Source organism: Zonotrichia leucophrys, chromosome 19 (genome assembly GCF_028769735.1).
Source record: "Zonotrichia leucophrys gambelii isolate GWCS_2022_RI chromosome 19, RI_Zleu_2.0, whole genome shotgun sequence".
Lineage (NCBI taxonomy): Eukaryota > Metazoa > Chordata > Aves > Passeriformes > Passerellidae > Zonotrichia > Zonotrichia leucophrys.
In genome coordinates, this window is record NC_088188.1 from 5,198,239 (window position 1) to 5,225,578 (window position 27,340).

A 27,340-nucleotide genomic window follows, 5' to 3' on the forward strand; every position below is an offset into this window, starting at 1 on the left:
GGCTGGGGACAGCGGCATAGACACGGGCGGCTCCCGCCTCACAGCTACTGCTGCGGCCAGCGGCGGGGCCGGGAGGAGAGCGCACACCAGCGACACCATCAGAAGTGTCCCCTCTGGAGACACCACCCCGCAGACCAGCTGACACCATGGGCAGAGACCCAAGGATGCCACCATTGCCAACAGGCCACCAGCAGAGCCACCAGTGATGGGACCAACAGAGCCAGCAGCAGCAGGGCCATCAGAAATGGCACAGCAGGGACATCAAGCGATGGCAGCAGTGCCGCCATCAGCAGCACCACTAAGAGAACCCCCAGTGCTGCCATCAGTGCTGGCCGCCAGTGATAGCACAGCAATGGCACCAGCAGGCCCCTGAGCGATGTCCCCAATGTAACGTCACCAGTGCCACCAGCAGGGCTCTGGGCAGTGCCTGGCCCGTCCCCACGCCCCGCAGACACACGGAGAGGCTGAGGGTGGGTACAAAGTGCCTTTATTGCAGGGCCGCGCTCCCCGGCCGGGCCCTCACGTCTGCAGCCGCAGCAGCGCCGGCGCCGGGGACGGCGGGGGCAGCGCCCGCCCGTGGCAGCGCTCTAGCTCCGCCAGCACCGCCAGCAACCGGCTCAGCCCCTCGGGCAGGGCAGCGTCTGCGGGACACGGAGCGACAGTGACAGCCCGCAGCTCTCCTGGGGTCACCCCAACCACCACAGCTCCCCTGGGGTCACCTCAAACCACCACAGGCCCCGGGGTCACCCCAGCCACCGCAGCCCCCTGTGACCCCTGGGGACAGCTCCCAGCCAGAACATCCCCAGCAGGACCCCCAAAGCCCCACACCCACCTTCCCCCCGGGGTCCGTTCTGGGCGTGCTCCGGCTCCAGCAGCTCCCAGTACTTGTCCCTGCGGAGAGGAGAGGAGAGGGAGAGGGCCCGTGGCAGGAGGGGAAGGAGCGGCAGGGGCCGTGCGGGGTCCCGGGGCAGGGCTCACCTGAGCGTGTCCCGCAGGCCCTGCAGGTGCTGGAAGAGGCGCTGAGCCTCCACCGCGGGCTCCAGCGGGTCACTCCAGTCCTGCAGGGTGACGCCGTGCCGGGTCCGGTCGCATCCCAGCCCTGCGGGACAGCAATGTCACCGCACTTGGGGACACCCCAACACCCCCCGGGGCCACCTCGCTGTACCTGTCCTGTCGCGCTGGTGGCAGCAGCTCCACTTGTCGCCGCGGAACACGCCGGGGTGGTAGGAGCGGAGCACCCGGGGGTTGTTGCCGCACACCTTGCGCAGGGCTGACAGCCACTGGTTCAACTCGTTGACACACTGCGGGGTTGGGGACACTCAGAGGGACCCCGGGCAGTGCCACCACACAGGCAGTGCCACCCCCTGGGCAGTGCCACCGCTGGGCCTGTCCCCGCCGCACCTTGCACTGCAGGTAGGCGGTCTCCTGCTGCCCGCCCGTGGCCAGGTAGACCACCTGCATGACGTGCGAGCTGCCGAAGCTCTTCTCCTCCACCTTCTCGGCCGCCAGGATGTCGCCCAGGGCGATGGCACCGATGCGCTGATGGAGGGGACACACACACAGGGGACACAGGGGGCTGTTTTTCCCTTTGGAAGCGCTAACTCTATGGTAAGCAGTTAATGTTTCCAGGGCTGAGGGCTTGGGGATTGACCAAAGAGCGAGATTCATGGGATGCTGCATGCAGCTGCCCAGGGATGACTTGTGGCTGTCCCCCAGGCCATGGCCCCGCTGCCGCCCCCCTGTCCCCCCCAGCACGGCCGTACCTCCGCTCCGGGGCTCTTGCCGAAGCTCAGGGACTCTCCGGTGAGGCAGAAATGCAGCTTCTTGCCGGCGGCAGCAGCGAGCAGCGGCCCCTTGCCCCGTGTTTTGTGCACAAGGAGCAGCCCCTCCTTCAGCACGGCGGGCGGGGGCCGCCCCTCACCCTGCTCCTCGCCCTGCTCCTGCTCGGTGCCCACCAGGCGGGTGATGAAGTCCCTCATGCGGGCGGTGCCCTGCTGCAGGGCGGGCAGCAGCGGCGACAGCCACGTCTCCTTGGCGCGCCCGGCCGCCGGCTCCATGTTCCCCACCAGCTGGATGGCCTGGGGACCCCGAGAATGGCAGCGTCCCCCCCGGCTGGCCCCAAGGAGAACCAGCCGGGCACCCCAAAGCCCAGCCCCGGTGTCCCCGGTGTCGCACCTTGGCCAGCAGCAGCAGCGTGCGGCTGGTCCGCGCGTCCGCGTGTGTGGCCCGCAGCTGGAACAGCTTGGGCGTCATCACGGCCGGCGAGAAGAAGCGCAGGCACAGGAAGCTGGTGACAGCCACAAATTTGGCGTGCTGTGACCGCCGAGGGCGTGGGGAACACACGTGAGGGTCTCTCCCAGCGTGGGACAGCCCCACAAACAGCGATGCGCCGGTGGCCGGGGCTGCTGCTTGCCCGAGAGGGGCACCGCACCCAGAGAGCGCTGTCCCCTGGGGATGTCCCTGTCTGACCCCGCTCCATCCCCACCTGGTGCTGCGGGAAGCGCTCCCCGACGCGCTGGAAGAGCTGGCGGAACGCGGCGCGGATCAGGGGCGGACACGCCGGGGCCGACCTGACGATGGCATCCAGGAGCTCGCCCAGGTAGGACTGGAGGTGCTGCCGGCCCTGCTCGATCACCTCGCCCTCCGTCTGCACCCGGTGCAGCCCCGAGCACCTGCGGGCACCGCCACTGTCACCCCCAGCGCTGGGGACAGCCCTGCCCTGCCGCCCCACGAGCCCCTTACCCGACATCTTTGATCTCCACCTTGCCGGGGTCCAGCTCCACGTATTTCTTCTCCTCAAACACACGGGTGATGGTGGGGCCCAGGACAAAGTGCAGGTATGGCATCCCTGTCACCTGTCAGGGACCACACAGGGGACAGGGATGGGCTGCAGATTTGGCACCCGACACCCCCAGGGTCACCCAGTGGGTTTTGTCCAGCATCCCACCCCCAGGGCAAGGCACAAGCACAGCAACCCTCCCAGTTCTTCCCCTGGAACAGCCCAGGGGCAGGATGGCCTGGGAAGAGCAGGTTTTGGGTGGTGTGGCACCTTGAGGAAGGACTCCATCGACTTTGAGGCCAGAGAGTTGCTCCGGAACAGAGTGTTGGGCTCACCTGCAAAACAAGAGAGGGGCCATGGCCTGAGGGACAGCCACAGGTCACCCCTGGGCAGCTGCATGTAGCATCCCATGGACTCTCTTTGGTCAATCCCCAGTCCTCTCAGCCCTGGAAGCATTTACTGCTTACCACAGAGTTAGACTTCCCAAAGGGAAAAAAAAGACCATGGACTTGGTGTCCCAACTTCCTCTGGTTTCTCCTTGCCCTGTCACTAGCTTGGCACCCCACAGCTGCAGTCATGGGGTGATTCTCAGAGGCTGTGCCCTGCCCCCCTGGCCACTTCCATCGGGGTCATGGAGATTTCCTAACCTCAGCCCACCTGCTCCTCCACCAACCCCAGCCCATGAGCTGCTGGGATGAGCCCTACAGATTCCACAGTGTGATGGCTGAGCCTCAACCATCACTCCCAAAAAATCCCCACAAAAGGCCCTGCACGTTTTGCAGCCCCAGGAGATGATAAGAAAGCCTCTGGGTCCACTTCCCATTCCAGCCTTACAGGGCTTGGCCAGCTCCAGCTCAAAGAGCAGGTCCAGGAACTCCTTGACCAGCCCCTGGCCCAGGAAGAGTTTCACCAAGTTGATGGCGACCTCCTGGCGGCACTCGGCCGTGGCGGTTTCGTCCAGGAGGGTGACCAGGTGCACTTGGCCATCCTGGAGGGAAGAGGCACCATAACGTGGCAGCCCGAGGCAGGCACAGAGCTGGGAAATGTGGGTGCCCCAGCAGGGCTGGGCATGCACCCCTCACCTGGCGCCCCGACTTCACCTCCTGGCACAGGAGCTGCACCAGGGGCTGGTAGCACTGGGAGGGAAGAACCGTCTCGTCCCGAAGCTTCACCTGCAGCTGCAGCGAGCCCAGGCTGCCCCGGCGCCTGCAGGAGCACCAGGAGGGTGGGTGGGTGAGGGATGGATGATGGATGGATGGATGGATGGATGGATGGATGGATGGATGGATGGACGTATAGGTGAACGGAAGGATGGAGGGATGGAGGGATGGAGGGATGGAGGGATGGATGGACATATAGGTGAATAGAAGGATGGAAGGATGGAAGGATGGAGGGATGGAGGGATGGACAATGGATGGACGTATGGGTGAACAGAAGGATGGAAGGATGGATGGATGGATGGATGGATGGTTACTTCACCAAGCAGGAGGCAATCTGAGGCCAGGCTACCCCTCCAAAGTGATGATGCTTCCCAGGAAAACCCCCCTCCCTAATGCCCTGAGGGCACTGGGATCACCCCCAGCACACCCCAACACCCTGTGCCAAAACTCACCCATCCTCTGTCGGCTTGGACTTGTCCGGCCACAGCCTGAACCACCCCTCCTCCTGCCCAGCCGCCTCCAGCCCCTGCACGCTGAACACCACCTGGGAGGGGAAGGCAGGAGAGGGCTGGGTGTGCAGCTGGGCAGGATCCTGGCAGCACAGGAATGGTTTGGGGCTCACCTTGCCCAGGAAGTCGTTCCTGCCGACGAGGTCCCAGTCCCACACCTCCACACAGAGCTTCTCCCCAGCGGGTTCAGCCAGCTCGAACTCGAAGGTCTCGTTCCAGCGAGGGTAACAGGATTTCTTGACCACCTGCAAAGGCAACAGCTTTGTCCCCTCTTGCTGGGTGGGTCTGTCCCTCAGGGACACCAGGCTGGGGATGCTGGGGGACAGGGGTGGCTCTGGGTTTCCCCGTGGATGGATTCCCCCTGCAGCCCTGGCATGGCTGCAGCCGCACTCACGGTGCTCTCCTGTGTCTTCCCATTGTAGCGCAGGCGGACAAAGGGGTCAGAGGCACCATTCCTGTCCTTCCTGGCCAAATCCCTGCCAAGAAGAGGGGGAATTTACCAGCAACCTCCCAAAATACCCACAGGCACCCGTGACACCCATCCCCTCTCAGGGAATCTCAAGATGTTTGTCCCAAAGACCTGCAGATGAGGTAGAGCCTGCCCCAGCACCCCCAGCAGCTGCTGGGTGATGAAAGGACCAGATACACCAGGGGAACTGAGTCATGGAGCAGCCCCCTGTCCCAGCTGCACACACAGCCCTGTCACCCCCGTGTCCCCTCTCACCTGGCCTCCAGCACGGAGCAGCGCAGCCGCCGGCTGCCCTGGCTGCCCAGCACCTCCACCCGCAGGTGGATCTCCCCCTGCACCTCCTCATCAGGGTCTACCTCGCTGAGGCTCATCCAGCCGCTGTATCCTGTGGGAAAAGAGGGGATCCCCATGAAGGAGTCATTGGGGAACCCCTCAGGACCAGCTTGTCCCCCCTGGGACCCCCCCAGCCACCTTTCCCCTACCCTTGGGGTGCTCTGCCAGCATGTCCCGGGTGATGCAGACCTTGCCAATGATGTCATCACGGCTGGAAAACAAAAGTGGGAAGCAGGACATGGCATGGGATTGGTTCCCCAGGTAGGACAGCCCCCACTTTGGGGGGACAGGGGCCACGATTGTGTGTCTGTCCCCATGGAGCACATCAACCACCCTCTGCTGCCAGCTGGACAATATCCTTGGGAGAAAACTTCACCCGTGTCCCAAAGCCAGGGCAGCGTGGCCGGGTGGGGATTCTCTGGTGTCAGCACCAGGCTGAGCACGCAGGGAGCCAAAGCCACCAAAGGAGTCCCCAGCACACCTGAGGGCATCCTCGTCCATGACGTAGATGGAGATGCTGTGGAAGCCCGGCTGGAGCTGCACCTCGTATTCCTCCCCCCAGAACGGGGACAGCGTCTTCCACACCGTGGCAGTCCTGTGGGGCAGGTGGCACTGGTGACACGGGGGACAGGGCTCCCTCCCAGGGGTGCTCCCCAGCTGGGGGCAGCACCCAGAGTTTGGAACCCTCAGCTGGGGCAGGGATGAGTCTCTGTCCCTGTCCTTGTCCTGTCACACAGGGGTGGGGTAGAGGGGCCATGAGCTGTTGACACTGCTGTGTCTGCAGGAGCACCTCAGCCCAAAGCAGGCAATAATAATGAATGATAAATAACAATAAATAAATATATTAACAATAATAACAATAATGTGCCTGCAGCAGATGGAGACACCTGCCAGGAGCAAGGTTTGGGGCTCAGCAGTTTTAGGGACAGCCAGGGAGCAGGGCCACCCACCTGATGATGGCCTCATCGTCGATCTTCACGATGCAGTAGGGGTCACTGCTCCCTGTGCTGGAAGGACAAGGGACAGCCCTGTCAGTGCCACAGCCACAGCCTGGCCACCACCCAGCCCACAGGACTCTCCAGGCCATGGGTGACCAAAGCCTTAATCCCTGACAGCCCCCACAGAACCGAGCCCAGGCCCTGAGGGTGAGGCTGAGGCTGCCAGAGGCTTCCAAGGGGACACTTGGCCATAGCTGCCAGCACAGGGTGACCCTGCCTGGCCTCCGGACCGGGGACACTCCTCCCTGACCGTGTCCGGCTGCTGTGTCCCGCTGCTGCCAGAAGTGGCTTTTCCTCTTCCACGCAGGAAGGCAAGGAGCAAACAAACCCCACCCTGTCCCCAAGACAGCTTCAGGCTGTACCTGCAGCCCAATTTCACACAGCAGGAGTGAGGCCACAGCAGCCTCCTCCAGCCCCAGGGTGTCCCCAGACCCCCAGCACTTCCACAGGGATGGGGACAGCCCCAGAGACACCCCCAGGGATGCAGAGGGTGTGAAGGGCAGCCACCACCATGCTTTGACCACACTTCCTCCCTGGCAACAACATGAATCACCATTGCCAAAAAATAATCACAGTTTTACAGCTTATTGCCCTGCTCCATCAGAAACAGAGTCAGGGGTGAGGGCTCCAGCCAGGGACAGAGGAGCCAGGACCTGGCCAAGGTCATGGAAAGGTGGCTCCCATCCCAGTGACACAGAGCAGCTCGGAGCATGGAGAACTCATCAACACCAACCCCAGAGGCGCTGTCAGGCAGTGTCCTGGGGAAAGGGAGGGGGCACAGCTGGGGGGACCCCAGGCACTGAGGGATTTCCACATCCCAAATCTAGAGAGGCTGAGAGGCAGCTGCTGGGGGGATTGAAAGGGTTTCGGGGACAACTGAAAGAATTTGGGGGAATCCAAAGGGGTTTTGGAGGGACTGAAGGAGTTGGAAGGGATTAAAAGAGTTTTGAGGGATTCAAAAAGGGTTGGAGGGGACAGAAATGGTTCTGAGGAGGATTGAAAGGGTTCTTGGGGGGAATCAGAAGGTGGTTTGGGGGAATCAAAAGAGGTGGGAGGGGACTGTAAGGGTTTTGAAGGGGACCAAAAGGGGTTTTGGGGTATTCAAAGGGGGTTGGAGGGGATTGAAAGGGTTTGAGGGGGACTGAAAGGGTTTTGGGGGATTCCAAAGGGGTTGGAGGGGATTTAAAGGGTTTGAGGGGGACTGAAAGTGTTTTGGGGGATTCCAAAGGGGTTGGAGGGGATTTAAAGGGTTTGGGGGGCACTGAAAGGAATTTCGGGGGAATCAAAAAGGGTTGGAGGGGATTTAAAGGGTTTTGAGGGGGGCTGAAAAGGGTTTTGGGGGATTCCAAAGGAGTTGGAAGGAACTGAAAGGCTTTGTGGCGCTCCCTGCCCAGCCAACACAGCAGCAGGGATTTCTCTGGGCTGTGCATCCCGGGTACCACGACAACATCCCCGCTCGCAGGCGCTTCCACCCGTGCGGCCCCGCGGGGCTGGAATGCAGCAGGAAGCCAAGAGCCGCTCCCGCTCCGTGCCAGCCCTGCCGAGAGGGCTTTTAAAGAGAGGATTTTTAAAGAGAGGATTTCTAAGGAGAGCCGCGGGTGAAACGCCATCCAGCAGAGCCCCTCGCTGACATTTCCTGCCTTGTGCAAACCACGGGCGATGCCCGGAGCGGGCAGGCGGAACGGGAGCAGCTGCTGCCCGCTCCAGCTGCGCCCGGCAACGCGCGGTGACAGCGGCAAACCCTTGTCCCCAGCGTGGCGACAGCCAGAGCGCCGAGAGCCACCCGGGCACGGCGTGTTCCAGGCGGCCAAACACAGGATGGGCTGCGGGAGGAGCCCGGGTGAGGAGAAATCCCCGCTCCAGAGGCTCCTCCCGCGCAGCATCCCTGTCCCGGGATGTCACCGGGGATGTCACCAAGGATTGGTGGCGCGGGGCTGGCTGGGGCACCCGCGCTGCGTGCGGGGAGCGAGCTGGAAAGGGGAAGGGCTTTGGAAAGAGGAAATGAGCCCAGCACTGGGGGAAGGGGGAAGGAACCCGCAGCCACCCCTCGGGCAGCAGAGCCGCGGAGGGATGGAATTAAAAATTAACTGGTGGAGGCAGCAGAGCTGGTGTGCCCCGGGGGGTGGTGAGAATAAGTAAATAAAGATTTAAATTAAAAATGGAAGTAAAAGGGAAAGAAAAAAAGAGAATGGTAAATTGAAGGGAAATAGAATTTAAAAAAATAAGAGAAAAATAGAATGAAAAAAGCAAAGAAAATTAAAGTAGAATAAAGAATAAATTAAAAGAAAATACAAATAAAAGAAAAATTGAGTAATTTTTTTTAAATAATGAAAAATAAAAAAGAAAATATAAGAAAAATAAAAGAAAAAATAAAAGAAAAATTAAATAAAAATAAAATAAAAAATAAAATCTAAAATAAAATAATATTATAAAATAAAACAAGGAATAGTAAGTGAAGAAAATAATAACAAATAAGTTAAAAAAAGGAAAAAGGGCAAAAATGAAGTAAAAAATAATTTAAAAAATAATGAAATAAAAAGTTAAGTGAAAACACTGAAATAAAAATAGAATAGATTTGAATAAATTAAAGATTAAAAAGTATTTGCGTTATTTATTATCCTAACATTAAAATAATCCAATTAAATAAATAAATAATAAGACAGAAATAAAAATACAATAAATTAATATAAATAATAATAATAAACAATTAAAAACCAATACTGATGGTTTGCATCAGTAAATAAATAAAGCAAAATTAAAAATTAAAAGCCATTGAAAACAATCAGGCAGCTCCTTTCCCTTGCTTTCCTGGGATAAAGACGAGGAGAACATTTGGCAGCCTCAGCTGGGGGAGCTCCCGTAACTCCCTGAGCCAAATCCTGGGGGATCTGGGGGTTCCCCCCGGGGATTTGGGGGCGCTCCATCACCCGTGGCTGCTGCCAGCAGGGGCTGAGCTGGGGACACCCCGCGGAGGGAACTCCCGGAGGAAAGCAGCGATCCCAGAGCGGTGCCAGGGCAGGGAACCGGATCCCGGGGCAGCGGGGAGGGGGCCGGGGCAGCCTCGGCCAAGGTCGCGCTCGGGTTTCCCTCCCCGCTGTCCCAGCCCAGCGCCACGTCCCAAAGGCACCGGTCCGGAAAGCTCCCCAAACCCAGAACCTCCCAAAAGCCAGAGCTGGGTCAAGCTCCGGCGGGGAGTTGTGCCAAGGGATTTAAAAATCAGGCCCTGACACACGGGATTTAAAAAAAGAAAAAAAGAAAAAAAAAAAGTCATGTTTCTTTCCTTGTTTATCCTCTTTTTCCATGACGGCTGCAGGGATTTTTGCTGGTTTTCCGGCTGCTCCTCAGCAGCTTCCCGCTGCCTTGGTGGCGGCTGGGGCCACCCTGGTGCTGTCCCCACATCCCGCCCCACAGGGATCAGAGCCATGAGGAGAGAGAGCACCGGGAATTTCTGGGAGGGAAATCCCGAGCCAAGGGCGGCCCCCCGAGCCCAGCCAGGTGCGATGGAGCCGGGGATGGACACAGCCCTGGGGCAGCCCCTGCTCCTTTGGGGACCGATGTACCGGGTCCTGCTGCCCGCCCGGGGGTCCCTGCGAGGGTCCCTCCGTGGTGGGGACAGCCCTGCCCCGTGGCACCCCCTGGGGAGCCCCCAAAGTGGGAGCGCTGCTTGGGGTACCCCAAACACGGCTGGGGGCATCCCACAGCACGGGGGGAAACCTCAACCCCATCCCGAGGGGTGTCCCCAAATCCCAGCCATGCTGAGGGAGCCCCCAAAGCGCCAAGAACTGCGGGGGGCGCACAAAAATGTCCTGAAGGGAACCCCCAAAGCCGCACTGGAGGAACCCCCAAAACAAGGAAACAGCAAAGCAGTCCTGGAGGAACCCCCAAAGCGAGGGGGATTCCAAAGCCACCCTATGGGGAACCTCCAAAGTAGGTGTACTGCTGGAGGGGTACCCCAAATCCACCCTGACGGGAACCCCAAGGTAAACACATTGCTGGGGGGGACCCTAAAGCCACCCTGGGGGGAATCCTCAATGCTGGGCGACTCCAAAGCCACCCCGGAGGGAGCACCCCAAGGGGTGACACCCCAAAAGGGGATCCTAAACCCACCTGGGGCTGAGCCCCTAAACCACATGCATGGCCAGGGGGCCCCCAAACCATTCTGGGCAAGCCCCCAAAGCAGGGAGGAGGCTCTAAGGCCACCCCGAGGGTGGTGTCCCCATCAGGGACCTGTTGGGGGGGACACCCCGCAGCCCCCCTGGGAAAGCGGCGACTCCCTGGGGATGCCCCCGCCCCGAAGCTCTCCCGGCCGCCGCGGGGGCACTCACATGTCCTTGGCGGGCAGGTTCCTGCCCTCCACGATGCGGATGGAGAGGGCGCTGCGTCGGGCCATGGCGGGCGGGCAGCGGAGCCGAGCGGAGCCGAGCGGAGCCAAACGGAGCCGAGCGCGGCCTCGAACCCGCGGCCCCGAGCACAGCGCCCATGTGCGGGCCGGCGCCGGCGGCCGCCAATCAGCGTGCGGGGGCGGGGAAAGGGGCGTGGTCTGGAGGGAATCCACGGCGCCCATTGGGTGATGCTATCGGCCGTCGGCCAGGGGGTGTGGCCTGAGGAGGTGGGCGGGACCGGGCTGCCCGCGCCACCTGGGTCCCGCGGGGTCCCCCCGGTGTCCCCCGGTGTCCCCTCGGTCCCGCTCTGTTCCAGCTGTGTCCCCTCGGTCCCCTCAGCCCCTGGCACCGCCCGTAGCTCCAGGGCATTTCAGCCCCAGCCTGCCCAGCCCAGTGCCCGCCTGTGTTGGACCAAACCCACGCCGGACCCCTCCGTACCCGGGGGTTCGCTCCTCAAACCTCCTGCTCTGAGCCCCAAACCTCCAGCGTTTTACTGATTTTTAACCTATTTTGTTTGTTTTTAAAGTACTGCAGCAGCAACAGCAGCGCACCCGAGGACAGGCGGCATTTCTGGGCGCTTGGTGCCCTAAATACCAGCGGAGGGTCGGGGAGCCCCCCATAGACAGAAGCCCCCCGGGCCCGGGGACTCGGCCGCACCCACAGCTGGGCTCAGGGCTGTGAGAGGGTCCTTGGCATTTTCACCGCGGGGACGCCGCGGGGACACTGCGGGGACACGCTGGGAACACGCTGGGAACGCACCGCTCTGTTCCTGCCGCGCTGCCCCTCTGCCTCCCCCGCACAGGGGACAGCGAGGGGACAAGGCGCAGTCCCCGCCAACACCCCACGAGCCTCACCATGTGCCATCCCCAGCCCCACAGGCGGTCATGGCCACATGTGCCACCTTCAGCGACACACGGGTGGCAGGTGACACAGGTGACAGCCCCACAGCCCTTTGCAGGTGAAGCATTGTTTTATTTACGGGGTGTAGGGCGGAGAGGACCCGCGATTGCCGGATGGAGCCATCGCTCCGCTGCTCCCACGCTGCTCCCGGCAGGAGTTAATCGCTGGATTTGCTCCATTTCCCTTGGCCGGGCTCCACGGAGGCGAGGGGGGGGCAGGATGCTAACACCCACCCCAGGTGGCACAAGGACAGCCCGGGAGGGCGCTGTGACCGCCCGGGGGTGCCAGGGTGATGCTGCCCTTGGCGTGGCGCCTGCGGGGACAAACGGGGCTGTTACTGCTTGTGTGTGATGTGTACAGGTGTATTCACACACCCCTGCCCGGTGTATGATGTGTACAGGTGTATTCACACACCCCTGCCCGGTGTATGATGTGTGTATGATGTGTACAGGTGTATTCACACACCCCTGCCCGGTGTATGATGTGTGTAGGTGTATTTACACACACCTGCGTGATGTATGATGTGTGTATGATGTATTCACACACACCTGCCCCAGTGTATGATGTATTCACACACGTGGCCCGGCCCCACCCACACCGGGGTCGTCTCCAGCCCCAGCGGGGTCTCGTCCTGCCCGGGCTGCAGGATCAGGGCACCCCCAAAGCTGAGATCAGCACCAGAGACCCCAAACCCGCTGTAGGATCAGCAGTGATGGATCCGGTGCCTTCCAGCCCTGGATCAGGATCCGTCTCCCCTCCCTGCCCCACCGAGCCCCTCACCAGTGCAGGATCAGCCCCACATCCCCCAGATCGGGATTAGGGACATCCCCTGGTGCAGGATCAGCCCCACATTCCCAGATCGGGCTCAGGGACACGCCCGGTGTAGGATCAGACACCCCAGGGTTCCCTTTTGGGCTCTCCTGGCTCCCAGAGGAGCCCGAGCTGCACCCAGGACAGATTGAGTCATTTCAGGGTGTGGGAGCCCCTCCTCTGGGCTGGGTCAGGGAGGACCATTGTAGGATATCCATCCTTTATGGTAGGATAAAAGGGGTTGGAGGAACCCCCCCACACTCACCACCCCCTCCCGGGGCATTTCCGCGCCCCTCAGCCCAGCACCAGGGCTGGGCTCGCTGCCCTGCACCCAGGGGACATTCCCCATCCAAAGGTGGCACCGATGGCCCAGCCGGGTGTGACAGCATCCCCAGTGCAGAGCATCCCGTGCAGCAGCTCCCTCCCTCCAGCGCTGGGCTCACAGTGGGGCACGGGGGACCCTGCGGCTTTCCGGGGGTCACAAACAGGCGGCACAGGCCGGGCACAAGCACGGGAAAAGCCTTTAATGTCGCGCTCCGGGTGGCGGCTCCGGCCGCGTCCCCAGGGCTGCTGGCCGGTGTCACCATGGGCAGGGAGTGGTGCGGGCCGGTGTCACCAGGGCTGCGGGCCGGTGTCACCGGGGGAAGGAGCACTGCGGGTGACATTTACCCCGCACGGGGACACGCGGGAGGGCGGCGGCGCTCAGAGCCGGGCGGCCGCCTGGTCATAGACGTGGTGCGTGTTGTAGCGCTGCACCGACACCGACTCCGGCTTGCTGAAGGTGCTGCTGCCGCACGAGTCCGAGCTGGGGAGGGAAGGCGGGGTGAGGGTGGGGACCGGGGGGTGGCGGTGTCACCCTGTGGCGGTGTCGCCCTCTGGCGGTGTCGCCCTCTGGCGGTGTCGCCCTGCCCCGGTGGTGGCACTCACCCGCAGGAGAAGAGCATGGCCACCAGCGCGGCCAGCAGGATGGCGAGGAGGATGGAGAGGATGGCGGTGATGGCGATCATGCCGGCGCTGTGCCGGCTGCCCGCCGTGGAGATGCTGCTGAGTGGTTTGGCTGGGGAGAGAGCAGGAGAGGGAGCAGGATGGAAGGATGGAGGGATGCACACCCCGGAGAGGCTCAGGGGTCCGGGTGGGTGACAGTGTGTGCCCAACGTGCCATCACACGGTGCCACCGTGCCCGGGTGACACCCACGGCAGAGCCCTGCCTCAGTTTCCCCTCACCCCAAACCGCTGTTGCTCAGCATTCAGCCCCCTGGGAGCGCCCCACACGCCCAGGACCGCTCAGTACCCCGTCTGTGGGGGCAGGATGGGCACCAGTACCTGTCCTCAGCGTGATGGACTCCGACCAGGCTGTCTGGGCCACGGGCACAGAGCCCTCCAGCGCCAGGAACTTCACCCTGAGATGGAAAGGGAGGTTGGCCGCGGTGCCGTGGGGTGGTGGCAGCCCCGAAGAGGGGCAGGTCCCGGGGCAGGCTCACCGGTAGGGCCCGGGGCCGGGCAGGGGGCCATTGCACGTGGGCCTCGACACATCGGTGGCACAGCTCGTCTCGCTGCCCACCCGCAGCACCGTGATGTCCCCGGCGGGTTTGGGGCAGGGGTAGCTGGCCAGGGTGGCGTTCAGGGTCATGTAGGCACTGACGGTGTCAGGGAAGCTCTGGAACGCGGTCTCGGGAGTCCCCGGCTCCGCGCTGTTGTTGAAGGCGGATACATCTGCAGGGATGGGGATGGGGATGGGGGTGAGGAGGGACTTGGCTGGGGGGGTGCAGGGACCCCCTCACGCCCCCTGCCCCGGGCTGCTCCCACCTACCCTTGTCCAGGGCCACCACCAGCCAGATGACGGCGTTGCTGAAGTTTCCGAAGATGCAGCGGGGCTGCTCCAGCACGAAGGTGGTGGCGGTTGTCACCCCCTCCAGACGGTCCTGGGTCAGGGCTGGGATGGTCCCCAGCTCGACTGCGGGGAGAAGCCGAGGGGGCGGTGGAGGGCGCGGATCCCCCCAGGCTCTGACCGGGGTGCCGGGGCTTGGGGTGGGGACAGGGACAAGGACAGAGGGACAGGGGGACAGGGACAGAGGGACAGGGGGACAGGGACAGGAGGCAGCCAAGCCCTGGGATCTCGGCAGTGGGGCCCGCCTCACCTCCCACCCCCAGAGTGGGCTCAGACACACGCTGCATTAAAAGAGGAAGCAAAACCACTCCGTGCTCCCGGCCGCGGGGGGACACCCGGGGGACCAGGGTGGGCGACACCAGGGACACTTGGTGTCCCTGACACTTGGACACCTGACCAGAATGGGGGGAATCAGCTGCCCTACGCCTCTAAGTTCAGGGGAGCCCTGGTGGACCCCAGAGAAACCCACACGGTGCCAGCCAGCCAACACCAGCCACACCAGAGACTGGCACCCAGAACAGGACCCAGCAAAGGGGGCACCAGCCGCCCCACACCTCCAGGCCCAGCGGGGTCCGGTGTGAGCCCGGGGCATCCCCGCGGTGCCAGGGCAGTCCCGGAGGCGTTCCGGACTCACCGATGCCGTGAGCGGCGGGCAGGAGCAGCAGCAGCAGCGGGATCATGGTGCGGGCTCCGCGGTGCCGAGGGCGGGAGTGCGGGAGCTGCCCCGCGTCCCCGGGGAGCCGCCTGTGGTCACCGTCCGCCCACATTCCTGCCGCAGCCCCGTGCCAAACCTGTTGGGCTCGTTCCCCCGGGAGCTTTTGTTGTGTTTGAGCGCCCGCCGGCGAGGCGTGATGAGAACCGCTGGGTTTGGGGCATGGGTGGGTGACAGGAGGGGATGTCCCTTGGGGATGCCCCCCAGACCCCACCCGTGGCAGCAAATGTCCCCCACACCAAGTGCCACCAGGCCTGAGCCCCAAGTGGCTTTTTAGGTCTCCCACCTTCACAGTCCCACCCTGCGTGGCCAAAGACCAGGAGGAGACAGCTGCAGATGGAAAATCAGATTTTACTCGTCAGGACACTACATGTTTAGTGGAAGCTGTCCCTGCCTGTGGCAGGAGGGTTGGAGCGAGGTGGTTCCTTCACGGTCCCGTCCAACCCAAACAGCTCCAGGGTTCTCTGGCACGGAGCAGGTTGGGGGGCAGAGGGGCCCAGCCCCGGGGGGATGTGGTGGGTCCGGTAAGATCTGTGGGTGGAGGCGCCGGTCCCCAAGCCCCGGTGGCACAGGGAGCCCCACACCGTGGCACTGCGGGGACACAGAAACAGAGGCATCAAATGGGGTCTGTGGGGCTCTGCACCAGCCACCCCCAGGGAGCCCTTTCTGCTGCAAACCACGGCAAACCCCCAATTTAGGAATAAAAAGGCTTTTTCAACCTTAGGAAGATCTCCATTCCTTTGCTGATGGGGTTGTCGAGTTGGGGTGCTCTTCTGAGGTCCCTGCGGACACTTCCCCCCCCCATAGCCCCCCCATAGCCCCCCATAGCCCCCGTACCCCAGGGCTCCGAGCACGGCGGCGGCCAGCGCGGCCCCCAGGCTGGCCAGGATGGAGGCGATCACCACCAGGGCGCTGCCAGGGCGGGCGGGAGCGGCCTCGATGGTGCTCGGGCTGAGCGCTGGGAGGGAGCGGGATGAGCGATGTGGGGTCGGGGATGTGGGGTGGATGTGGGGTCGGGGATCGCCTCTCCCCGCAGCTTTCGGGGTGATGGCACAGCGCTGGTGCTGATGCCACCACCCCAGCCAGGGAGGTGCCAGGGACCCGCGCGGAGGGGTGGCAGTGCCACCAGTACCTGTGCGCAGGAGGATGGGCTCGGACCAGCGCGTCTCCGCTTTGGGGCCGCGGCAGCCCATCAGCAGGAACTTCACCCTGCCGTGGGGACGGGGCTGATACCGGGAGGGGGGGACAATCCCTGGGTCCAGGCGGGTCTCCCCAGCAGGGATTTGGGGCTCTGGCCTTACCTGTAGGGTCCCGGGGAGGGCAGGGGCCCATTGCAGGGGTCCTGTCTGCCCTGGTCCCTGCAGGCCGTGTCAGCCCCGACCCGCAGCACGGCCGGGCCCGGTGCCGAGCAGGAAAACGCGGCCGCCGCCGTCTCCAGGGTCATGTAGGAGCGAGCAGCGAGCAGCTCCTTGTACGGGGGCACCTCGGCCCGGCACTGCGGGTTCCTGAAGGCGGCCGAGGCTGCACGGCACAGGGGGTGGGTGAGCGGCTGCGGGAGGGTCCCCGCGTCCCCTGCCACAGGAACAGCCAGTGCTCACCGTTGGCAAAGGCCACCGCCAGCCAAACGGCGTCGGAGGCATCGGCGTGGCCGTCGAAGACGCAGCGGGGCCGCTCCAGCGCGAAGGTGGTGGCGGTGACCCTGCCCAGCAGGGCCATGGGGGGCACCTGGGGCACGTAGGGCAGCCGGGCTGGGGAGTGGGCAGTGAAAGAGGGAACCCCCCCGTTCTGCACTGCTCAAACTCCTGACCCCGCATCCACAGCGGTGCTGGCGCACGGGAATGTCACAAGGTGCCAGCGCTGGTGGGGACCCCCCAGCCATGCCCAGCCCCATAACCCCTCCCTGGCACGAACCCCTCGCAGCCCCCCCAGGTCCCGGTCCCCCTCTGCCCTGTCCCCAGGAGTCACCCAGGTCCGCGGCCGCCGTCCCAGCCAGCGCCAGCAGCACCCACGGCAGCTCCATGGCGTCCTCCCGGTGCTGCTGAATGCGCTGTCCTGTCGGCTCTCCCCGTCCCACTGCCGAGGGGACGAGCTGCCCCCGGTGCCCCCGCAGCAGGGACCGCCTGTCCCGGAGCCGGAGCCTCCCAGCCCCGCATTCCTGCACCGGCTCTGCCGGCCCGGCCAGACCCCGCGGGCACAGGGGACACCTGAGCACCCCGAGCCACCGCCGGTCCCAAACCCGCTGGGAACCTGCGGGACCCCCGGGGCACCTGCGGGGAGTCAGGGCACAGGGCAGTCATGTGAGAGGGGAAACTGAGGCACAGGAGGCACTGGGGTGACGTTCCAGATGGACTGGCAGGGCTCACAGTCTTTGTTGGTGCCATGGGGCAGCCAGGCAAATTCGCCCCACCAAGACCCAGCTCCCTGCGGGTGCCTTGTGCCCACCAGGGCCCGGAGCCAGGCTGAGCCCGTGCCCGACAGGTTCGGGTGCCCCAGCCCTGCCCCGCGGGCAGGGAAGCGCTGCGGAGCATCACACCCGAACGAACCCAAACCAGCGCTCAGGTGAGCGGTCCCACCCAGCAGCAGGGGCGCGGAAACCTTTCCAGCTCCGGGCCCACCCCACGCTGACATTTCCCCGTCTCTCGGGACCCTTCCAAGCCCTCGGGATGGGCGCAGGGAGCGGGAGCCCCTCAGGGCCGCTCCCTCTGCCGTGTTTGCCAAGGGGAGCGGCTGCGTGGGAGGAGATTCCCCCCCTTCCCGAGGGGCCGGGACCGCGCCTTCAGATTAAGTGGAAATGGGGCATTCAAAGATTATTGCATGGCGCAGCTGCAGAGGGGAAAAACAGGCGCAGCTGCAGCCTCCGTCCCTCCTCCCTCTCATTCCCCCTTATCCCCCACACCTGTCCAGCAACGCTTCCCCCGGGACCCCCCAAATTCCCCCCGAGCCCTCCCCGGTGCTGCCCGGCCGGCAGGGCGCCAGCAGCAAGGTGAGGCCGGGTGGGTGACGCGGGGGTGACGCAGGGGGACAGTGAGTCACAGTTTCACAGCTGCCGGTACCCAGCATAGCTGCGGGGTCACGGCTGGGCTAAGAATAACCAGCCTGAGGCAGATGAGCCATCCCTGCAGGGCTGGAACAGGGCTGGGACAGAGCCCCCTCTCCCCTCCTGGGGCTCCAGCTGGGGTTGGGGGCACAAAGCTTTTGGTCAGATGGGCCTGGGAGCATCAAAAACATTGATCTGGGGCTCTGTCCCCTCCTGGCTCTGAGAGGAACCGTGGTTATGGTTTCTCCTCACCTTTCAAAGCATCTCCCTGAGCCTCCCACCATGCCTGAGCACCTGGCTCTGCCCCCTCCCACCCCTTGCATGCCCCTGCCATGGGGGTGAGGCCACCTTGGTCCCAGCACAGAGAGAACAGGGATTTTAGGGGATGTGCCCAAATCCAGGGCAGTCAGGGATGAGCTGCTGAGCTGGGCTGGCTCAGCACAGCCCGGCCCCTGCCCTGGACCAGCCCAGATGCAGGGAGGGAGGCTCCAGCTGATTCACACCCAGCAGCAGCTGCTGGAGATGCCTTAGGCCAGGCTCAGCAGGAAATTCTTGCTTTGTACAGGGCTGAATGAACCCTGCTTCCATTTTTGCTTCAATTCATTGCTTTGATTGCTGGCATAAGATGATCCAGGGATACAAAGCTGAGGTTTGAACTCAAGACCTCTCGCTTTTGCAACCAGGGTGGGAGAGGAGCAGACAGAGCCCATTTGTGCAGAGCTTAGCAACACAGACACGTCACTGCAGCTGCCCAGGAGCTGCCATTCCTGCAGCATGCCCAGGTTTCCCTGGATGGTGAGGGGTTTCTCCTTAGAGCTGCAGGCACAAGATGGACACTGGGAAAAGCTCCACTGGCTGAGAAAAACCTTTAATCTTGATATTGGCATAACAGGAAGCAAAGTGTTCTTCATCTGTAGAGCTGCCACAAAGCCCAGCCCCATCCCAGATTTCCCAGGAAGGAGGTGAAGTGGCAGATGGCACTGGTGCCAAAGGGATGGATTGGATGGATTTAATGTGCAGCTGGGTCTGGTGGCTACAGAGAGGGGGAGAGCCAGAAACAGCTTTCCAAAAGGTATCAGTCCCCAAGAAACAGCTCTTCAAAAGATATCAGGCCCCAGGTGACAAGAAAAACACATCAGCTCCCATGTGACACAGAGCCTGGGGACAATGTACAGCAAGGCCACTGGGGCTGGGGCAGTGTCCCGTTTGCAAGGTGCCAGCAGCCACAGCAGGGACAGGCTCTGAGCATCGCTGCTGGCACCTGGGCTGGCCACCTCTGCTGCTGGGAGGAAGGTGGCTGTCACCAGCTGGTGGCACCAGCAGCACAAAGCACAGCAGCTCCTGCCTGCACAGGCTTCACTGAATTGCTGCCATTTCACCTGAGAAGGGGAGAGAGGGACAGCTTCTGCCTCTCATCGTTGGGATGAGAGCAGGCGGCTGCAGCTTCCCACAGGGTGGACACTGATAATTCACCTCTGCTGGCACCATGGCCCAGAACACCAAACTCCAGTGGCCAAAGCACTGGGAGCAGTGTCCTGGTGTGTCCCCCAGCAGATCTGAGCTCTCCCTCCTGGCTGGATTCATGTCCATGGAGCAGGCTGGTTCCCCAGAGCCACCCCACACCCCGAGGCAGCAGGAAGGCAGAGCAGGGTCTTGCTGTGAGAATGAAGAGTTTATTGGGGCTGAGCAGAGATACACAGCAGGAGGGAGGCAAGAGGTGCCTCAGACAGGGAGCTGATGTGTCCCAAAAGGAGGACCTTGTCTGACTTCCAAGGCACTCTCCTCTCCCATCCTGTCCCCAGGCATTCCCAAAGGAAGGTCCTGCCTTCCCCAGGGGATTTGTCACCTCAGTCCCAACCCAGCTGCTCCAGGCTGCAGCCATCAATCCCACCCAGAGACACAAGCACAGCTTCTACAAAAATATCCTTCCCTCCCCCACACCCCCCCCACCAAAAAAAATGTGAAGAGCGGGCAGGGCTCCCACGGAACTGTTATTGCTCAGTGTGATGGGCGGTCAGACAGGGAGCTTAAGGCATCAGGAATAAGTGCACTAGTGGCCCCTGAGGCTCACTGGCCCAGGCAGTCCTCAGTGACACCCTGGGCAGCCAGCTCTGCCAGCACATTGTCCAGGTAGTTGGGGTCAGGGTAGCCATGGCCACTGAGGTTTGAGTCCATCTCAGTCTTGTGGTGGATCTCGTTCCACACCACCGTGTTGCTCTCGCCCGTGGTGTTGGAGGTGCCCACTGTGAAAATCAGGCGTCGCTTCCAGGCCACCTTCAGCAGCTCCAGCACCTACAGGGGGAAGGAAGAACAAAGCTAGGAGACTTGTGCCATGAATGCAGCTTGTCAGGAGCTTGACAGCTTGAGAAGGGTGATGCTAGCAGGGTGTGATGCCTCACCTTCCTGCCCTTCTCATTGTCTGGCAGGTAACAATAGCGAGGAAAGCCTCTGGCTGTGTATGGCATCCCAGGGTTGGGGTGCTCTGGGCCCTGCAAGAGATGAGACAGGTTTGTCATGGACATATCCATCTTCATAGCAATGGGGCAATCCATCAGCAGCAGGGTCTGACACAGGCCCAGCCCAAACCAGCTCTTCCATGTAGAGGCAGCAAGGTATTGTTGGTGAGTACAACGTGTCTGACTTGTTCTTATAGGATACAGGAGTTTTACAGATCCTCCAAAAGCATGCTGGGATACAAAGACAGATCTAAAAATCTATCTAAATTCTGGTGAGAGATAGCCCCAAATCACTGCTTTTTCCATGTGATCTGGTAACACCTTAAAAAGGCCACACAGTTCAAACCTTTCAAAGTTCACTCCCACCACACAAACCAACATGAGCTGTGAAATCAGATCCCACCTGCATGGGCAGTTTCCTCCCTGCTTCAGGCAGACATCAGAGCAGGAAAAGATCTCTGATGGAGGAGACCCTCACATGTTGAAGAACAGCCAGAGCAGCTGCTGGCTCCAGGCACCAGAGGCTGCTCAGCACAGGGCTGCCAGCAGGTGCTGCACTGGATCCCAGGAATTTTCTGGGAAGTTCTCCCAGCTTGTGCTGTCTGCCAGCACACTGGGCACTCACCTGGATGCCCCTGCTGATGTGATACACAATCCTGATTGTCCCACAGTCCTTGTGTCCTGGCAGGGACTGGGGAAAAGTGGAGATCTCCATCTTCCCTTTGGGCTGGGTACCAGTTTTCTCTCCATAGATGGTTTTACAGGAGGGACACTGCAAACTGCCATCCTGCCAGGGGACAGAAGCCACATCAGAGCTCCAGAGCCACCTGCACATGGGGGCCTGGTGAGGATGGGCCAGCTCAGTACCTTGTTCCCGTTGGAGTACATGGCCAGCACGCAGAGCAGGTGGAAGGAGTGCTGGCAGCTCCTCAGGCGCCCCACAGCCTCTGGCCTGATGCTGCTGGAGGGGCACGAGTCGCTGTAGCCCGAGGGGGAGGAGAGCTTCTCCATGCAGATCATGCAGTCCTGGGGAGAAACCACCAGGTGGTGTGAGCACAGCCTGCTCCTGAGGGCTGACACACCAACGAGATGCTTCAGGAGGATTTCCTTCAGCTTTAATTGAGATTTAAGGACACAAAGACAGGTTTCCTTATCTGGCTGGTATTGCTGCAATCCACTTCCTGCATTGTCCAGGAGGTGGAGAGCTGTCACCAGCCAGAGAGGAGAGCATGGTTACATCCTGCTTCTCTGCAGGATGGAAAAAAAAAGCTCCAGTGGCTCTCAGGGAAGACAGAGGGCTCACAAGCATTGGCTCTGTGGTTCAAAAAATTGTTTGATCTCTAGTTTTGACCTCTCAGCACTGAGACCAAAACCAAACTCCTTCCTCCAAAGGAAATGGGGAGGCACTGTCAAGATGAGCTACTCAACCCACACTGTGCCTTCATCACCATCCACTGTGTTGTCACATGTGGATTTTGGGCAGTGCTGAGGACTCTCCAGCTCACATCAACAGTGCCACTGCAAGCAGCACCATGACATGGAGGGATGGTCCTTGGGCACTGCTGTGGTTTCCCTGGCACCCCAGTGAACTGGGCAAGCTGGAGGTGCTTCACTGTCCTCTTACCTCATCAGCAGGAGCTCCCTTCAGCTCCTCCAGGTACTTCTTCACCACTGACTCTGGCTCTGTTGGTGTGGCTGCACAAGGAGAGATGAGACAGACAAGTCAGACACTCTGTGCTGTGATGGGCAGGTGTGGGGTGAGCTAGAGAGAAGGCAGACAAGCAGGTCACTGGCCAGGATGCCAAGGAGCAAGGTCAGGGTTAGAGGGGAAGAAGAGAACACTCCAACAGATCCCTACAAGCCCAGCAAAGGCTTTGCTGTCAGCCATGGCTCCCACTAGGGCTGGGAGTGCCACAGGTGTGCAGCTGGTGTGCTCCTGTTCTCCTCACACACCCCAAGTGACACCAGGCACGTCCCAGCTGGACTTGGTGCACACCAGAAGCCAGCTGGGATCAAACCTGGCAGCCTTGATGGGACAGAGGATCACAGAGTCTGTGTTGTCAAAGGAGAAAAAAGGCATTTCCACACCACCCCAGCAAGGAAACCCAGCAACACTCTGAGCTTCAGGCCCAGCTCTGGATGCAGCACAATGAGCTCCACATCCTCAACACAAAACAGTGGCCTTGGTCCTGAGCTTCCACACACTCATACCTGGCAAGACACAGTGCAAGTCACCAGGTGTATAAAATAAACCAGCTTTGAACATGACCCCTATTTGCAGCATGAGAGAGTATCTTTGCATCTTCCCAAATAAAACCCCTGGTCCCACCCACCCAGGCACTGACACCTGAGCAGCCCCAGCCTGGTCCCTGGAGGCCTTGTGGGATGAAGCAACAAACATCTCACAACACCAAGATCAAATCACCCCTGAGTGCATCCATGGCCACCTGAGCTCCCAGCCCACCCTCCTGGGGCTGCCCAGCAAGGCCTGGCTCAAGGAGGGATCATCCCATGCCCCTGGCAGCACCTGGCCCTGGGGGAGAGGAGAGGAGCTCCCCACCAGCATCAGGCCTGCCAGGCTTTCCACCAGCCTGGGACAGGAAACATTGGCACAAATGATGTTACAGCTCAACCTGGCAGGAGGCAAAGAGAGATCAGACACTCGGCTTGGGGGAACCTCATCCTTCCTTCCTTCCCAAATCCACTTCTGGGGGCACCAGGAGAAAGCAGTGCTGTGCCAAACAGGCTGGCCAAGGTGTAGCTCTTCCTTCTCCCATCTCCATCCTGTCCAGGTGGATGCTTTAGCATGGAGAGTGCTGCTGCTCCCAACTCCACATTCCCAGGAGGACACAGAGCATCACCATGTGGAGCAGCCAGGGATCAGAGCTGCAGCTGTACCCGCACTACCCCTCTGCAGCTCCCCCATCCACTCTGGGGCTCTCAGGGAAGACAGAAGGCTCACAAGCATTGGCTCTGTGGCTCAAAAAGCTGCACATCAAGAGGCAGCCTCTGGAGCTGCTATTCCAGTCCAAAATGCCATGTCTGCCAAGAGCAGGAAGCAGGGGGTGCTATTTTCTGCACAAACACTTTTCATGGAGAGACAAACATGAAGCAGAAGGGAAGGGCTGCTCACAAGCCACAAGTGGTGTTGAACAGGCAAAGGCCTGGATGGCACAGATCCAATCCCAGGTAAAGTCCCTCATTCCCCAGAAGAGAACAAGGCAGAGCACCAACATCCTTTAGCTAAGAAGACTGAGGAACTGTGGGCTGGACTCTCCTAAATGAAAACAAAGACATTAAGATGGGTTATTTTCAGAAGGAGATTCCTGGCCATCTTGAAGCCTGTGATTTCTGGCAGCAGGAGGAAGGGATGGCTGAGCACACAAGGCAAGAAAAGGAGCCCAGGAGGTGAAGGGACATTCACTGCAAGTGCCAGTGCTGGGCAGGAGGGATTCCTGACATCTCTGGTGCTCACAGCCCTGCCGATCTCTGGAGATCCCAAGGCAGATAGGTGGCAACAGGATTGAGCATTAAGCCAAAGAACAACACAGAAGCAGGTGTTTTCCTCTTCAGGGCCCAAAATCCCCTGGAAAAGCATTTCCAAGAACTCCCAAGAGCAGGAAACAGGGAGGAGCCTGGGCAAGCCTCAGGCTTCCACCTTTGAGGCCAAGGGTCCAGCAGTGCCAGGAGCTGCTTCAAGCCCTCATCACCAGATCTCACAGGGAACGTGGCTCCTTGTCTTGTCTTTTCCAAAAGAAATCCCAGGAATTCTCTGCTGGGACCTTGCTTGCAGGCAGAGGCAGGAATGAGTCTGAAGGGGATGAGATCAGTCTGAGCTGTCCCAGCTCTCTGTGCCTGACACCCCCAGCTGGGTGTTCTGGGATGTCTGTACTCCAGCCTGGCAAACACAGGGTGGCACTGGGAATCAGCCTCTGGAGACCTTCATGGCCCTACAGGAGATGGAGGCTTCAGTTTCTTCTGCTTCACAGGTTTTAGCAAGAATGCAGTGAGCAGGACTAGCTATTATCCCTCCTAAGGCCATCCACTTCATAATGATCACTGTGTTCCCATCCCTGTGGATCCTCTGCTGCCTGACAGACAGACAGACCAACACCAAGTTCTTCTCCACCCAACCTGCATTGTCCAGGTGGCTCTTTCTGAAGTGACCTTCTTGTCTCCTCTGGCTTTGGGCTGGAGGAAGCAGAGCCAAAAAGATGCACAGCCAAGGTGAAGACAGCAAGGAGGGGCTGTGACACCAGCAGCAACACCTGCCCTGCCCTTGGCTGAGAGCCCCAGCTCACCTGCTCCCACCTGCACAGCAGATCTCAGCAGCTTTAGAGCAGCTCAGCTCGTTCAGGGTGGTGGGAGATGCTCCTTCCACAGAATCCCTTGTAATTTTTCTTCTCTGGAGCAGCTCCAAGGAACAAAGAGATAAGTCACCCAAGAACTGGCCAGGCTCATTCAAATAAAATCAATGAAAGGAGACAAAGTTCTGGTGCAGAGCTGGGTAACAGCGAGACAGGAAAGTCCTTGGGATTTTGGGCATTAGGATGGAGCTGGGGGAAGCAAGCAGGCAGAAGGTGATGCAGCCCTCAGCTACCCTGAGGAAACCCATGCCTGATGGATTTGCACTGTGGCATCTGCAATCTGTCCCTGTCACTTTGCTGTGACAACGCTCTAATGCATTTAGAGCCACCAAAGCTGCCTGGAGAGAGAAAGGGCTGGGCAGCCCTGACACTTCAGAAAAATCCATCCCCAGCTGCAAGGGCTTCAAAATCCAGTCCCAAAGAAGATGCTGAGAGCTCTTTTTCAGGAAGGGCAGCAAAGCCCACATGTCCTTCCTTGGGCAGAGCAGCACATCTGGCTGGCCACAGCCCAGCAGCACAGGGGGAGCCAGCTGGGACCATGGCACGAGCCACGTGTGCTCCAGCACATGAATCACTTCCTTACAGGGCTGTTTACTCCATAATGAAGTGTTTGCCTCCAAATCTTTGTTCTGGCCATCCCCTGGGATCATCAAAGCCTGGCCAGTCCCCAGAGTTGTCTGGATTCAATAGTGGATTGAAAATGGACTGGAAGAATCAAGCGGTGCCGTTTATCTCCAGCTGGCCCAGAGCTGTGCTACAGATTTATCCACGATGCCAAAGAATGTTTACCATTCTTTCATTTACAAAGAGAGAGGAATATCAAATTGTTTTTAATGCTTCCTCTTCCTCCCTGAAGATAATAAGCTGCTTGCTGCAGCAAGGGCTTTCCATGGGCAACATTTAACAGATGTGTTTTGAATCCTTGCACAGCAACCAGTAATGTCTCCTTCTGTAGCCCAAAACAAGCCATATGCTTTCCAGCAGGCTTTTTTTGATACCCTCTGCAGGCCAGACACTGTTATTCTTAGTTATGTTCATGGACAGTCACACAGCTCCCATCAGCTCTGCTCCCTGGACTTGCAAAGCTCTATCTATAGATTTCTCCATATTCAGCATTTCAGCAGGATGCTGGTCAGAGCATCCCTGTTTCTGTCTCCTTCAGCAGATGTTTCCCCATGGGAACAGCAAGATCTCCCAGCTCTGAGGGGCTCCCCAATCCCACAGGCACTGGCACAGTCTGTACCTCCAGCTGCAGGGGGGTGGCAAGGAGGATGAGTGTGCTCCTTTCCTTCCTCACTGCAGCACCTGCAGTGACTGTCCATCCCAGAGAGGATGAAACCTCCTCACCAGGTGGAAGTGGGTAACAAGTGACTCAGCAGAGCCAAGCAGCCCCTGGAGGTCCTTGCAAAGGTTGGGGAGGCCAGCAGCATTCACAAACAGCATTTGGAGAGAGCAGGACAAGCCACACCTGCCCTACTGCCTCCCTGCCAGGTCCCAGCAGTGCTGGCACAGGGCAGCACCAACCCATGGGGATGGCAGAGGCTGCCAGGCCCTGTGCCAGCCTGGAGAGCACAGAGCCTGCCCAGAACACCTGGCTGTGCCAGAGCCATCCCTGCCAGAGCAGCAACAGCGCTAACGAGTCCTGACTAATTAGCGCCTCTGTTTAACACACCTCAGCTTCTCACTGAGCCAGCTGCAGTTCCAGCAGCACTGCCTGGGAGCAGCAGCAGGGAGGGAGAGGGGGCTCAGCAGGGGCACTCTGTACCCATCACCAGCTGGTTGTGGTCACTGCAATGCTGGGTCCAGTCCTGGATGCAGAGAGCTCTGTTTGAGCTCTCCATGATGGAAAATCCTCAAGGGAAGTGGCCAAGAACACACAATGCAGAAATTCAGGGCACAAAACGAGCCCATTTCTGTCTGCTGGCAGCACCAGGGGCTGTGAAGGGAAAGAACAGTCTGGCCAAGAGTCAGGCTCAGTACCTGCACTGCAGAATAATGTTCCTAAGCCCTGATGGGTGTTGTACAAACACAGCTTGTTCCTAGAATGGACTGAACACACTCTGTATCCCAGAAGTGAGGCACTCCACAGGACACATCCCAGCCCCCACTAACAGCAATCCTGCTTTTTAAAATAACAGGGGGGATTTTACCAACCTAAAGCACTGAAAGGCTCCCCTTCTCATGGGTCAGGGTGGGGAAGGGCTGATCTGAAAATCTCCTCTGCAGCACACCCTGGGCAGGATGAGACAGCTGGGACAAATCCTGCCATGCTGGATGGAAGAACGAGATGTTTGATGCCCCTTTCCCATTCCATCCACCTGCTGGTGCTGCCTCTCTGCTCCTCCAGCCGTGTCCCAGCCCCAGCAGGTGGCATTGCAGAGCTGGCAGGGAGGTGACAGCCTGCCCTGGGGCTGAGGCAGCGCTGAGGAGCTGAAGTGATGCCGATGGGGTGCACAGATACAGAGACAGAGCCACTGAACACACCCAGGGCAGTGTGTGCTGCTCTCACCTCCCAGCCCATGGCCCACCCTTCCCACTCC

At 60.4% G+C, this 27,340-nt stretch overlaps 3 protein-coding genes across 7 annotated transcripts in view; all 3 read right to left on the bottom strand.

Annotated features, from left to right (window-relative positions):
- Positions 1 to 476: 476 nt before the first annotated feature.
- LOC135455688 (ras GTPase-activating protein 4-like) lies at positions 477 to 10,711 on the bottom strand. The gene is made up of 20 exons (XM_064729106.1): positions 10,574 to 10,711; positions 6,201 to 6,257; positions 5,732 to 5,845; positions 5,400 to 5,461; positions 5,173 to 5,302; positions 4,843 to 4,924; positions 4,562 to 4,693; positions 4,392 to 4,483; positions 3,862 to 3,985; positions 3,614 to 3,767; positions 3,050 to 3,114; positions 2,743 to 2,855; positions 2,486 to 2,672; positions 2,176 to 2,313; positions 1,764 to 2,078; positions 1,402 to 1,539; positions 1,166 to 1,301; positions 979 to 1,099; positions 833 to 891; positions 477 to 641 (listed from the first exon to the last, which is right to left on the bottom strand). The coding sequence occupies exons 1-20, from the start codon at positions 10,636 to 10,638 to the stop codon at positions 520 to 522; spliced, it is 2,406 nt and encodes an 801-aa protein (XP_064585176.1). The 5' UTR covers positions 10,639 to 10,711; the 3' UTR covers positions 477 to 519.
- A 904-nt stretch (positions 10,712 to 11,615) lies between these two features.
- On the bottom strand, positions 11,616 to 14,982 carry LOC135455846 (uroplakin-3b-like protein 1). 3 transcript variants are annotated; one of them, XM_064729350.1, is made up of 7 exons: positions 14,863 to 14,982; positions 14,151 to 14,294; positions 13,822 to 14,053; positions 13,664 to 13,740; positions 13,268 to 13,397; positions 13,010 to 13,145; positions 11,816 to 11,843 (listed from the first exon to the last, which is right to left on the bottom strand). In XM_064729350.1, exons 1-6 carry the CDS (start codon positions 14,906 to 14,908, stop codon positions 13,043 to 13,045), a joined length of 732 nt encoding a protein of 243 aa, XP_064585420.1. In that variant the 5' UTR covers positions 14,909 to 14,982; the 3' UTR covers positions 11,816 to 11,843; positions 13,010 to 13,042. The 3 variants fall into 3 exon arrangements, with proteins under 3 accessions (XP_064585421.1, XP_064585420.1, XP_064585418.1); XM_064729351.1 differs by lacking the exon at positions 13,010 to 13,145 and having other exon boundaries at positions 11,616 to 11,843; XM_064729348.1 differs by lacking the exon at positions 11,816 to 11,843 and having other exon boundaries at positions 12,850 to 13,145.
- Positions 14,983 to 18,664: 3,682 nt separating this feature from the next.
- DTX2 (deltex E3 ubiquitin ligase 2) overlaps positions 18,665 to 27,340 on the bottom strand; it is a 35,842-nt gene continuing 27,166 nt past the window's right edge. For all 3 annotated transcript variants that reach the window (XM_064729051.1, XM_064729049.1, XM_064729050.1), the window contains 5 exons: positions 22,058 to 22,128; positions 21,301 to 21,459; positions 21,059 to 21,220; positions 20,377 to 20,466; positions 18,665 to 20,269 (listed from right to left, as the gene is read on the bottom strand). In XM_064729051.1, coding sequence (XP_064585121.1) covers positions 20,045 to 20,269; positions 20,377 to 20,466; positions 21,059 to 21,220; positions 21,301 to 21,459; positions 22,058 to 22,128 — 707 coding nt within the window. In that variant the 3' untranslated portion in view covers positions 18,665 to 20,044. The remainder of the gene's footprint in view (positions 20,270 to 20,376; positions 20,467 to 21,058; positions 21,221 to 21,300; positions 21,460 to 22,057; positions 22,129 to 27,340) is intronic.

What these genes read in the sequence shown, in the direction of transcription:
- LOC135455688 (XM_064729106.1), bottom strand. Translation starts at nt 10,638, where the DNA reads ATGGCCCGACGCAGCGCCCTCTCCATCCGCATCGTGGAGGGCAGGAAC. An exon ending in AGGTGAAGTCGGGGCGCCAG is followed by an intron (nt 3,768 to 3,861) that starts GTGAGGGGTGCA and finishes TCTTCCCTCCAG; the next exon opens with GATGGCCAAGTGCACCTGGT. An exon ending in GCAAGAGCCCCGGAGCGGAG is followed by an intron (nt 1,540 to 1,763) that starts GTACGGCCGTGC and finishes CCCCTCCATCAG; the next exon opens with CGCATCGGTGCCATCGCCCT.
- LOC135455846 (XM_064729350.1), bottom strand. Translation starts at nt 14,908, where the DNA reads ATGATCCCGCTGCTGCTGCTGCTCCTGCCCGCCGCTCACGGCATCG. An exon ending in CCCGGCCCCGGGCCCTACCG is followed by an intron (nt 13,741 to 13,821) that starts GTGAGCCTGCCC and finishes TTTCCATCTCAG; the next exon opens with GGTGAAGTTCCTGGCGCTGG. An exon ending in GTCCATCACGCTGAGGACAG is followed by an intron (nt 13,398 to 13,663) that starts GTACTGGTGCCC and finishes CTCTCTCCCCAG; the next exon opens with CCAAACCACTCAGCAGCATC.